The sequence below is a fragment of the Schistocerca cancellata genome, chromosome 2 (assembly GCF_023864275.1).
Source record: "Schistocerca cancellata isolate TAMUIC-IGC-003103 chromosome 2, iqSchCanc2.1, whole genome shotgun sequence".
NCBI lineage: Eukaryota > Metazoa > Arthropoda > Insecta > Orthoptera > Acrididae > Schistocerca > Schistocerca cancellata.
In genome coordinates, this window is record NC_064627.1 from 565,912,366 (window position 1) to 565,926,123 (window position 13,758).

General features: G+C 37.6%; 1 protein-coding gene across 1 annotated transcript in view; it reads left to right on the plus strand.

Annotated features, from left to right (window-relative positions):
* LOC126146873 (telomerase reverse transcriptase-like) overlaps positions 1-13,758 on the plus strand; it is a 190,050-nt gene that overhangs the window by 40,092 nt on the left and 136,200 nt on the right. The window contains exon 5 of the mRNA XM_049915650.1: positions 2,786-2,975. Within this exon, the coding sequence (XP_049771607.1) occupies positions 2,786-2,975 (190 nt within the window). The remainder of the gene's footprint in view (positions 1-2,785; positions 2,976-13,758) is intronic.

Here is a 13,758-nt window from a genome sequence, read left to right on the forward strand (position 1 = left end):
CCTATTTTTTGTCTGTATCCTAGATATTTATAGGCATCTGTTTTTTCCATCGCTTCTATGCAGTCGCTGTGGTTATCCAATATGTAATCTTCTTGTTTAGTGTGTTTTCCCTTGACTATGCTATTTTTCTTACATTTGTCTGTTCCAAAAGCCATATTTATATCATTGCTGAATACTTGTGTTATCTTTAGTAATTGGTTGAGTTTTTGATTTGTTGCTGCCAGTAGTTTCAGATCATCCATGTATAGCAAATGTGTGATTTTGTGTGGGTATGTTCCAGTAATAGTATATCAATAATTTGTATTATTTAGCATGTTGGATAGTGGGTTCATTATTATTTTATTATTATTAAAAGGACTCTTCTAGCAGTGTGCACATCCTTCCTCTCAAGCTTGCTTACTGTAGTGAAGACCCCATGTGTTTGTGTCCAAATCATTAAACTAGGCCCAGGAATATTATATACTGACTGAAAAAGGACGTTGGTGACCATTTTCAATGTGCACAAATTACATATTTTTTGTATGGCCAGAAGTTCTGCTTAATTATGGATCATAACCCATTATCATTGTTCATTTCCAAAGTTAAGCTCCCAGAATGCACTACCCATCACTTGCATTGGTGGACCTTATTTTTATCAGTACTCTGTACACTACAGTACATGCTCCCAACATTCAAATACAAGTTCCTATTGGCCCTGGTATGCATTTTGACAGGGAGTAAAAAGATTTCCAGATATTCACCTAAACAGGACAAGCCTTGGAATACTTTCTGGTCAATTCTAGATATCTTGCTGCAGGTCCATAGCATGACTTACTTCTCCAGCAGGTCCTCAAGCACATCCTCACAGAATGGCCCACCAATTTGTTGGCCACAGGGCCATCTGGCCTCCACTACTCCCCCATTTGCCCGCTACCACCTTGCTGTCCTCAGATGCATCAGCCTGGCTGATACCCCTACATGCTGATATAATGGGGAGGGAATGTTGTAACCCAGCCAAACACATTGAAGGAAAATATGGAGTTATTGAAAGTGTCATTTTTCTGGCAAGAGATCTACCAGCAAAGAAGACATAACATTTCCAGATTACCAATCACATGACATCATTTGATTGCCAATGAGCTCACACTTATTCCCTGTGAGTCAGTGGATTTCATGATCTGGTGTAGATCAATGCTTCCCTAGATGACAATTATATTTACAGACTCTGTTGAATAAGAATTGAGCTGGTCTTACTGTTGCAGAAGTCAACAACGACTGTGTAGGATATTGCTAGACTGAAGTTAGTCTTTAGTGCATGCAGACTGGTATACCTCAGCTTGTCTGTATTCTAGAAGGGCTAGTCACAAAAGAAAAACCACCCCCCACCCACTCTCTCTCTCTCTCTCTCTCTCTCTCTCTCTCTCACACACACACACACAAACACACACACACACACACACACACACACACACACACACACACACACACACACATCTGTATGCTCAACAGCTAGCCATAACTGGATCAGCAAGCTTTCTTTTCTTAGGAGGAGTTGTATCTAATCCCCAATGTGCCAGGAACAGCTTTGTAATTCATTCTGTCACAGCACAAACTGCCTAAACACAGCACAGCATTCAACAATGGATACTGCATTGTTACTGCACACAGAATTGTATCCTGATAAAGCTGCCAGCAACCAGATGCAAAATGCAATTGGCCTGCTGTCTTCTGACTTTTATTGATTCAGTGATGCTGTTGAGCCAATGTTAGGGTGCTGAGTTAATTTGTATTAATTAAACTACATGGAACTGTGACCATGGCCAGTTATGCAATACTCCTGTACAATTCTTGAATTGTGTTGCATATCCAGTCAACTTAAATCACTAGACTTGAAGTCAGTCAGCATTGACCAAATTAATGTTTTCCCATACTGTGGTACATAGAAAATGATGTCTAATAAGATGACATTGTGAGACACTTTTTGAAAGACTTCCAATAAGGGAATGACTGATCATAAATTTAAGTTTGATGTTCTTACCTTCTCCATTGTTAACTCAGATTCATGGAATCTTCTGTCTGGTGTATTCTGTGAAGCTGTGGTTGGCTATGAGGTCTCTCTGCTGCACCTGCACTGATGTCATAGCATTGGCTGCTGCACCCCCAACACTGCTCTCAGCTCAGCAAATGCCTCAAATAGAAGATGTAAAAATACAAGCAGAGAAAAATATGTAGAATACAAAAATAAGATGTGGGTTTGCAGAATAATTTTATATATAACATTAATCAAATCAGAATAATGCCATAACCAACACGTTCACTCATTCAAGCAGCAATTTTAGCAGGATATCATTCACGCGTATTTCATGTTTTTAAGTCTAAAAATTCTGCACTCTCATTTTTTTAAAATTTTTTTTTCAATTAGTCAAAGCTTTTTTGTGGGCATTCTAACCTGATTTGATAAGAGAACAATAAATCGTGTTGAACATATGTTTCTTGCTGGCTAGAGTGCTCTACCATACACACTCTTTCCTTACTGTACATAAACTATACAATATTTACTCTGAGTTAATTTGTCTTTATAATTTTTAATCTGTTCCAAATCATCTAGCAAAAATCGTATTTTTAGAGTGCTGATTTATTCCATGACACATACTTTGTAAATGAACATCAGCTGTTCAGGACAAGATCTATGCTTTAGGTATTACTTTTTACTTGGAGCTTATAAGTGTAAATCATCATTTATTGGCTCTTTTTCCTAGGAAATCCTTTTTTGATACTTAATTAAAGTTATTTGTCATTATTACAGGAAAGTGATGCTGAATGGCTTCTTCACAGTGCAGTTGAATACATGCGTTCAGTTACTGTACAGACATCTAGGAAACATATTTTCCATGTTGTAAAGGGAATACCGCAAGGAGGTTCTCTCTCTTCTGTTCTGTGTGATTTGTACTATGCAGACTTTGATCACACACACATGAGAGAATTTCTGTCTCATGGTGAGTACAGAATGGTTTTCTTGTAACTTTATATACTTAGCACAGACTCCATAGAACTGCCTAATGTTTATATATTCATTGTCAGCTAAAGAACAGTTGAAGCACGTTCAGGTACACCAGCAACATTTTGGTTTTTAGATATTATCTCTTGCACAATTTTTCTGTGGTTCCTGACATCTATGAAAGCAAATCTATTGCCAATTTCTTAATTTATCAAACCAATTTTGCTTGCTTTTTCTTACTATTCTTGACCAAACCTTTGTTGAAATGCAGTAGTATAATTTTACAGTTAACTCTGAAATTTAATCTTGAACATTGGACTGAGAGATCATATTGTTTTGTGTTAATGTAATGTATCCCTCAAAATGAGTAGTTGTTGTGAAAGAAAATAATTCAATCCTCTGAAAGCTAATTTTTCGGAGTTTGGATACATAACAGTGACCACAGCAGCAGTACAATAAAGAAATATGTATCATCAGAATACCTGCGTCCATTAATATCAAGCCAAAACATTACTGTTACCTGCTGTTATAATTTTTTCTTGGAGTCAGGTGCAGAGTCATCATCGGAGAATGGAAAAGCTTGTTGAGGCAGTCCTTGATAGTACAACATATAATGTAACAGAATGTTTTGCATTACCCTAAAGCGGTAATTGGACTCCATGGCAAGAAATTTTGATTGCAAGGTTCGACATATAAAGAATGCAAATGTGCAAATAGTGGTATGTGGGTCACTTGTAATCGACACATCACCAAACTAGACACTTACCAACGTTACTGAAATACTGAAACGTAGACATGAACTTGACATATTATTATTAGAGAATATTGGTACCTTTTCTGAGAAATAAAACATATATCAGCTTAATTAATCTTATTGTTATACTAATATTACAGAACACCAGAAAAAAAGGCATGCTGACATCTACATCTACATCTATACTCTGCAAACCATCGTGAAGTGCAGAGCGTATGTCCCACGATACTAGTTATTAGAGTTTCTTTCCATTCCATTCACATATGGAGTTTGGGAAGAATGATTGTCTGAATGCCTCTGTGCGTTCAGTAATTATTCTAATCTTATCCTCACAATAACTACACGAGCAATATGTAGGGGATTGGAGTATATTCCTAGAATCATTATTTAAAACTGGATTTTGAAACTTTGTTAATCGACTTTCATGGGATAGTTTACATCAGTCATCAAGAGGCATCCAGCTTAGTTCCTGTAATATTTCTGTGACTCTTTCCCACAGATCAAACAAACATGGGACCATCTGTGCTGCCTTCTCTGTATACATTCAATATCCCTTGTTAGTTCTGTTTGGTTAGTTGGTTTGTGAGATTGAAGGGACCAGACTGCGATGGTCATCGGTCCCAGTTCTGTTTGGTATGAGGTCCTATTTGCTCTTGTACGTTTTGGCACTTCAAAAGTAGTTTATTTGTTAGAAAGTCTGGACGATAAGAATAAGAAAATTGTGTCTGCCTCTGGTGGTTTGTACGATATGTACTCATATATTTCTCAAAAGAAAAATCACACAATGCCTGTAAAATAATAGCTACATCACAGTGGGTAATAACCAACAGTAACGAACATAGTAGAACCAACATTTTATTGGCAGTCACCTACAGTGGTGGTTTACACATTTCTTCGCCGTCTTGCACACTTCTTGCAAGAGGCCTACTTTTTTCTGAGGTTATTTCTGAAATCAGGAAAGGTAATTTAAATCTGTCTTGCGACTTGAAGGAAATGCATATTTTTGTCATCAAATGTGTTTTGTTTTATTGAAATAAAATAACATCAGTGGTCTTAATGAAACATGTATACCGTTTGACTTGCTTTCTCCATCTACAAACAAATCATTACAAAAGATGTAAAGTACTTAAGACTTTTGCTCACATCAGAAAATGCCCTCTCCTTGCAAGTTAAATGTATTTTTATTCAAGTCTTTGATCACAATATAAATTCCTTTGACGACAACTGGTTTCAGTCAGTAATGACCATCTTCAGATCTACAATGTAAAATTTTTTAAACCTAGTGGGCAGTCTATCTTTCGAAACAATCTAGCATTTCATATCACAATATACTCTCCTACAAACTGGCAAATGTACAGATAAAACAAGGTAAAGCATACCTGTTCTACACCATGTCATAATGTGGTAAAGCCATAATGGCATTGTCAGAACATACTCAGCAAAACATTGTCACGTAGAGCTAAAATGTGGTGTAAAATAGGCCACATCATCCACACAGTCATTTCACAATTGGTGTTACTGTACAAAACTACTGAAGTGCAGTAGCTGCTAGAAATCTGTTTGCATACATGCTTCATAGATGTCACTACCGTGGGCTTAGATGTAGTCTTCATTTATATAAGAACCATAATCTGATAAAAACAAATTAGGTAAAATACACATAGCAGACTTTTTAATTTTGATAACTATTATAGAAACCAATTGTGATAATATAAAAGATGAATACAGTTAACCATATAAAATTATTAAAAGAAAATATACAAAGATAATATGCCTGACACTTTTATGGTGAATTTATGATCCAAAACAAAATATACGTAATACAATGCCTGTAGCAACCTATAAATTACCTATGAAAGATAAACTGTTTATATGACAATGTAACTGAAGAAAAGACAGATCAGTGATCAGTTCCCTCTGTTGGCTAGGCCACCAGAATGTTAAGTAGGTGCGCAGTGATCGTAAGAACTTAACCACTAGAGGGCTTTTCATACATTGTGATATCTCTTCCACAGAAAAGTTGCAAGTTGTTTTTTTCCCCCCTCATTTGCATTATTGTTTCTTGTACCTTAGTTGCAAAGCAGATTGTCAATTTGTGTATTAACTTACCCCTGAGATCTCAAAATTTGTCAGGGAAAAATGATAAAACTTGGGAGATATCAGGGAATTTCACTTGGGAAAACTTGTGGCAACCCAGATTACACCCAGGTATTTGTACTAGTTGGCCAATTCCAACAGTGAATCATTGATATTATAGTCATAGGATACTATGATTTTTGGTTTTGTGCAGCACACAATTTTACATTTCTGAACATTTTAAGCAGGTCGCCAATCCCTGTATGACTTTGAAACCTTATCAACATCTGACTAAATTTTTATGCAACTTCTTTCGGATAGTACTTTTTTATAGATTACTGCATCATCTGCAAAGACGCTGAGGTTACTTTCATATTGTCTCCAAATTCTTTAATATACAACATGAACAACAAAGGTCACAACGCACTTCCCTGCGGCTCCCTGAAGTTACTTCTACATATGACAATGACACTCTATCCAAGATAACATGCTGCATCCTCCCTACCAAAAAGTCCCCAATCAATCTACATCTACATGGATAATCTGCAAATCTCACTTAAGTGCCTGGCAGAGGGTTCATCGAACACTCGTCACAATAATTCTCTATTATTCCACTCTCAAACAGCGCATGGTAAAAACAAAGACATATCTTTCCCTTATTTTATTAAGATGATCATTTCTCCCTATGTAAGTCAGGGTCAACAAAATATTTTTGTATTTGGAACAGAAAGTTGGTGATTGATATTTCGTGAGAAGATTCCAATGCAATGAAAAACTCCTTTGTTTTAATGGTGTCTGTCCCAAATCTGTTTATTACACTCTCTTCCCTATTAACAATAATACAAAACATGCTGCTCTTCGCTGAACTTTCTCGATGTACTCCATTAACCATATCTGGTAAGGATCCCAGACCGTGCAGCAGTAATCCAGAAGAGGACGGACAAATGTAGTGTAGGCAATATCTTTAGTAGATCTGCTGCATTTTCTAAGTGTTCTGCCAATAAAATACAGTCATTGGTTTGCTTTACCCACAGTATTTTCTATGAATTCTTTCCTATTTAAGTTGTTTGTAATTGTAATTCCTATGTATTTAGTTGAATTTATGGCCTTTAGATTAGACTGATTTATCATGCAATCAAAGTTTAATGGATTCCTTTTAACACTCATGAATTTCAGGTTTAAATCAGTTTTCTGTACCTGAGTGCTTCAAACTTTAGCACTTTGTAGCAAGTGCTTCAGCAGTTTACATTAGGATTTTAATATTCTCACCTGTGGAAGGCATTTCTTACGATCATAACAGTGATATTTCCAGTTTTCCTACAGTTGTCATTATTTGGATTTGTTAGAGAGTCACCTAATCTAAAAAAAACCTTGTGTGTACCCTACACACAGTCAGCTATTTGATTCGCAGTCTCTGAGTAATGCACACCTGACCCATTAAGGGAAATACTACAGTTAACAACCCTATGTTGCAAGTCCAGGAAATTGCAGCCTCAGTTGTCACAGAACCTTTGAAGTCTCTGGTTCAGCCCTCCCATCAGCTCAGAAACAAAGAGCCATGATCAGTTCTGGGGACAATGCTGAAAATTGTGAGCTTCGTTGAAGCTATATGCGCAAGGCTGGTCTTCTCAAATTTCTCTGCCAGTTGCTGGAATGACCCAAGTATGACCTCGGAGCCCAGATGACAGGCATCTTGTGTTCCGAAGTGTGCCACAATCTACAGTTGGTTGCACCCTGTCCTCTCAAGAATAACTGGAGTAGCCCCTTCATGTTGAATGAGGCCCCAGGCATATGCATCCTGTCCTGTGCTACCATTTCTTTAAGGGATACCATCATTCACTGTACACTTGAACTGCTGATGATTAATAGACCCCCTACCCTATCATGTTTGCCTCTTCTTGAGGCAGGTTTCCCAAAAACAGGTGAAGTGAGTCCCAATGGCTCAGTCTCAGTTTCAGTGAAAGATAGCACCTAAAAATTGAACAACAGCCTGAGACCTCCAAAGCCCCCATCCATCCTGTACAGGATGTCTAATTCCACCATTGACACACCACTCGCAGTCAGGTGGACTTGTAATGACAGATCCTGTACTTTCTGCAGAGGAGACAGGATCCACAGGAGAAAATAGTACTTGAGGTACCTCTGGTACCAGTATCACAGGTACATGACTCTCGAGAGCTCTTCCAACACTCTGATTCACAGCAGCTGCCAATTGTTTCACACTCTTCAGGGCAATTTCCAGTTGCTTATGAACATCAACCAACTCATCCCACGTTTGAGAACAGGATTCACACTGGGGCTGTGTTTGATTGGTGCAACGTATTACAAGGTGCTGAACAAATATCTTTAAATTAAGCCTGCTGGTTACCTTATAATCTGTCGAGCTAAAAAGTTGATAATTCTGTATGTGAACTGAAGCAAGCACACAAAACGAGATTTCCATTAAGGCAACACAAAAACCTGTGGTAAAAATTACTAGTTTTCTAAGAAGTTTTGAAGTTAATTACAATTATTAGCAAACTCTAAAACAGTTGAATTACGATAAATGCAGAAAATATGTAGGGGCTACCCCTCTTTAAGGGAAAACTAGATGTAACACAATACGTTAGTTAGAAAATCTGCTACAGCAACTAAAGTACAAATATGCCAATTTACTACAAATTTCTTACAGATTATGCAAAGGATAGTGGTAGCTTCCAAAAATTTTCAGAAATGCATGGTTATTTGCATTGATGCACAATGAAATTCAGTGGTGATTATTCTTTGGCAGAACTGTGAACCACAAGCATTGATTTGCTATGAAATAAGTTACATATCCAAAACACTCATACCAGCAACTTATGAAAATATAGTTTCATAAGCATACAAAAATTCTCAAAAATAACCTGTTTCTCACATAATTGTACAGTGAAATTAGAGAAAGATTGTTTTGAATGGATGGGCCTCCTAATCTCAAGAATATTAGTAGAGCACAATTAAGTTTAAGCCTTTAATTGACAATAACAGTAAGAGTTTATCGCTGCACTCACAATTTTTTGAAATTTCACAATATATCACAATACAAACAGATATTGATACAATCAATCAAAGATTATGAGAAGTGACACAAACAGCAAAAGATGTGAATCAAGAACTTCAAATTGACACATGAATCTTGTACACGCAGTCTCACACAAAGGAAAATTAGTCAGCTTATGTACAAATAAATGTTTATATTGCATGGATTTTTCACTCAGCTGTTTCTTTCCACACTTCTACAGTGGTGTGCCGAAGAAGAACATGGTAGCATGAGTTTATCTCGGCCAAAATCGCTAAAATATGCAGCACCAACAAAGCACGTCTTCTGCCTGTCATAGATAATTAAATTACATGATGCAAGATGTACAAAAATGGTTGAAGAGTAAAAGATTTTTCATGCCTCAATTATGTTAAAAAAAGAAAAATGAAATTACTTAAATGATAATATACATACATAGTATAGGGTACAATTTGAACTCTCATTTTGAGAGAGAGGTTAATTTGTTACAATTTTCCATATTATTAGTGTTGCTTTTTTACTGTGACATCTCATATTGTGTTCAAGGAAACTGTACAAAGGGACTTCTTATTTATAAGGTGACTTCTTCTTCACCAGGGGAAGAGGGAGGGGCTGATAGACCCTTCCATCTGGGAAGTGAGTCTCCAAAAGAAAAATACATTGTCAATAGCATATTTTACTGCATTAACCAGCTGATCTAATCAAGATCTTACATGGTCCTCCCTACTCAAGTTGACATTGCCCGCTGGGTTCTGTGATGGCTTAGACTCATCCAAAAAGCCTGCTCAATTGAGGCACTGGCAGAAATGTTGCTGTGTCAAGCCAATCCAGTTGACCTCTTTAGCTGCCTAATTACCATTGATGAATGCTGAATGTATCACTTTGACCACAAGACAAAGAAGCAAGGTAATAAGGGGAAACACGTAGAACTTTAATGAGCTACAAAAACAGCAAAATATGCAAACATTTATGACATAAAACATATACAGAGTGTCCCACAAAGGGGTTCACACTGTTTGAACTTTAACAACTCGAACAACAATAACAAGAACTATGAATTTTCTAGTCGCATAGGTGATCACGAAATTAGTTATGCTGTTTTACTGTTGCAGATGTTCAAAATGCCCTACATTGTTTGCAATACAGCGTCTGCAACATTCCGGAACAGATTGGCTCACATGTGGTATGGTTGCTATTGAAATGGATTCACAGGTAGTCACATTTGCCTGCCTCAAGTGATCCAGCATACATGGCTTTGTGGCATGGATAGTGTCCTTCAGAATTCCTCACAGAAAGAAGTGTAACAGTGTTAGATTGTGAGAACTGGATGGAAACTTCACACTTCGCTGGTCTGTCCACCTCTTGACAAATGTTTCATCCAGGAATTGCTGCACATCATGATGGTAATGTGACGGTTCACCATCTTGTCAAAAAAATGATCTTTATCTTGATACAGTGGGTGAGCAGATGGTGCAATTCATTTCTGCAACATGCTTAAGTCACTGTTCCTTCAAAAAGGAATGGTTCTACAAGCTCTTGATGGCAGACATACGATACCACACTGATAACCCAGGAAGATTAACAGCTCATTCTTCCATAACATGTGGACTATTTCTTGCCCAGTACACACAGTTATGATGACTGATGGTTTCATTGAATTGAAACACCATCCCATCAGACCAAACAATGATATCAATCAGCTATTCATTATCACAAATCCATTCATGAAATTCAAGGCACTTATCTGGATTGTCCTCATTCATCGTGTGAAACAATCATGGAATTGAAGGTTCTCACTTTGCTTGCGTTAAAATGCAGTGAACATGGTTTGCTTACTACATGTGATTCATGTGCAGCTTGCCATATGAACCTTGGGGTATCTTCTGAAAGCTTGTACCACTGCATGCAGTACTCTTTTAACCTGCTACTGATTTCTCCCTGCCACACCATCCCTTCTTCAGATCACTCACACTTCCTTCACTCTCTAATCTGTTGCATAATTTCATTACTGTGACACATAAAGGTGGCACAGCATCAAATTCACCTCTGTCACTTCTTTCACGTTTTCAAATTTCCAATGACACTTTAAAATCCACACAAGAACAAGTTCCCAGCCAGCTTTTTATTCAAGGGTTGTTACTAGGTGACAAAAAATAAACTAAACAAAAACAAATGGATGGCATGAGAGCACCATATAATCACAATTGCATCAAGTTATCATTATACCTCCTCAGTTATTTAAGTAAAATTGTGTAAACCCCTTTGTCAGACACCCTGTATAAGTATGACCTTAAAATAAAATATGACTTCATGTAAGTTTATTTAAAAACATTCTTATTGGTAATTGACATACTGTGTAATACAGAATTCAGTTCTGGACAAATTGTGATTATATCACTTACTTTTTTGCAGTGTTTGAAACTAATTAGCACTTACTTTTGAAATATTTCCATGTGTCTGAAGAAGAAGAAGGAAAAAAAAAAAAGAAAACAAGAAATACAGTGAAAATAATAACAAATATCCAGACAACAAAATCATGTTTAGTGCTACTTCACACCACTTGTGTAAAGTATTCCAAATTAGTTAACACATCCCATCAGTCTTCATTTTCTGCAGTTTCACTGGATCTCAAGGTTCATGTTTAAGACTTCCATTTTCAAAGATCTGCTGAGGATAGTTTTGTTCATGTAAAAGCTTCCCACATCACAGGAGCATATTTGAAGCTGGCAGTGTCACTGCAGGGCATCTTTGGTTCATTGTCTTCAAATGTTGTCGCATTCCCAGAAAGATTGTCTTCAATTTTTCATATTGTAAAATGCTCAGGACGCCACTGTAGAACACTGCAATTTGCTGTTCACTTTGTCAGCCACAAGACCAGAAGCTCAGCACAATGTTGCACAATATCCAGTGCCTTACACAGTTGAGTACCAGCAGCTTCCAGTCCTGTGATGGTTTCAGATACCATTGAAAAGTTGGTGTTGACATATGTCATGTTTTTCCAGATGAGGTTTCTGTAATGACCTTTTCCACAGTTGAATCATCACTATCAAGCCAACAAAAGATTATTTTTATTTTGGTGTAATTGGTGCCATAATATTTGGCAGCATTAAACCAAGAACCTCATCATATAAGAACAGGCTGAGGGGGGAAGGGGAGTGAAAGTGCTTGTTCCTTGAGTTTCTGCACCAGTAGCAGAGCTTTCACATAAATATTTTTGCACAGGAAACTAATTTGTCCACATTAGGATAATTTGATCACACCTTTTCTGCAGCTTTGTGTAATGTGTAGTGTAAGGCAAGTAACCTTCACCATACAGAGATAGAGAATCTGAAACCCCGTGGCTGCTTTAGCCATGTACGAAGCACCATCTGGTACTAGCAGCAAAACATCATCTGTGTTCACACTGTCTGACCACAGTAACTTCTTATAGTTGTCAAACAACAGGCAAGTGTCGAGTTACAGGGTATTCTATTTACCAGATGACCGCCTGCCCAGGGAATTGGAGGCCAGCCGTGGAAGATGCACCTGCCGGTCGACTGGGTCCCCCGGGACCACACTACGGACTCCCTTTTTTTGTGGGTTTTAGCCTGAAGGCCGTATAGACATATGCGCCTTGTTGGTCAGTGTCATTCAAGCAGTGAAACAGGCATCATGAGTGTAACAGTGAGGTTTGTGAACGCGACAATGGCAAGAGTGAATTATTCAATTCCACATTGAGTGTTTATTTAGGATTTGTATGTGCATATGAGTCCACTTGTACTGTTAGGAGATTGTTTGAACAGAAGTTACCAGGTGTATGGGTTCTGAGTTGTGATGCAGTTCACAAATTAGTGAATAAATTTTGTGAAACGAGAAGTGTTCAAGACAAGAAATGTAAATGATGACGTACAGTGCTAATAGAAACTCATCTCAGTGACATTGCATACTTCCTGGAAAATTCCCCTAAAAAGTCTCGTAGACATCTTTTGCAGCAAACACAAATATCATGCTAAGCTGCCTGGGCTAAGACCCTATAAAGTGTCAGTAGTACAAGAACATTGACCTAGTGATCCTGCACATAGGGCTAAGTTTTGTAAATGGGTTTTAAAACATGTACATGAAGGTGAAATAGATTCTTACTTCATTCTGTTTTCAGACAAAGCTTCATTTCATTTACAATGATATTGTTAATTCCCAAAACTGTCGACATTGGAACACAGATAGACCTGTTGTGCTTCATGAGGAATCCCTTCACAGTCAGAAAATTGGGGTGTGGTGTGCAGATAGTGGTGACAGACTAATAGGCCCAATTCTTTTTAATGACGCAGTTGCAAGTGAAAGATACTTGTTGCAGAACATTTTGCGACCATTTTTTAATGAACTGAGTAGAAGAGAACAAAGCTTCACATTTTTTCAATATGATTCGATGAGGGCTCATTCGGCCAATGTTTTTTTGCACGCAATTCACAATGTGTTCGATGAGAGTGACTAGGCCCACTAGAAGTCCTGATTTAACTCCATGTAATTTTTATTTGTGGGATACACTGAAGGACAATGCGTACACAATAGAGGAACTCGAGGGTAATATCCGTGAATCGATTAATTCAATATCTCGGAGAGAACTACATCGTGTGATTAATAATTTGTTGAGTAGATGTCAGAAATGCATAGAAAATAGTGGCAGGCAGTTCCAGCTTCTCCTTGCATGACATGGGTCAGTACAAAATTTATTTGCTTATATTTTAAATGTAGTCATGTCTTACCACAGCAATAGACAGGTGACACAGCATCTGATTGCTGGACAACGGAACGCTTGCTGCCCTGCATCCACTGCATCGCACAGACAATCATCAGATAAATGGAACACCCCGTATTTACTCTCACAAGAGCTTCACACATTATGAGCAGCAGTTCTCTTGGCTTATCAACTTTTGG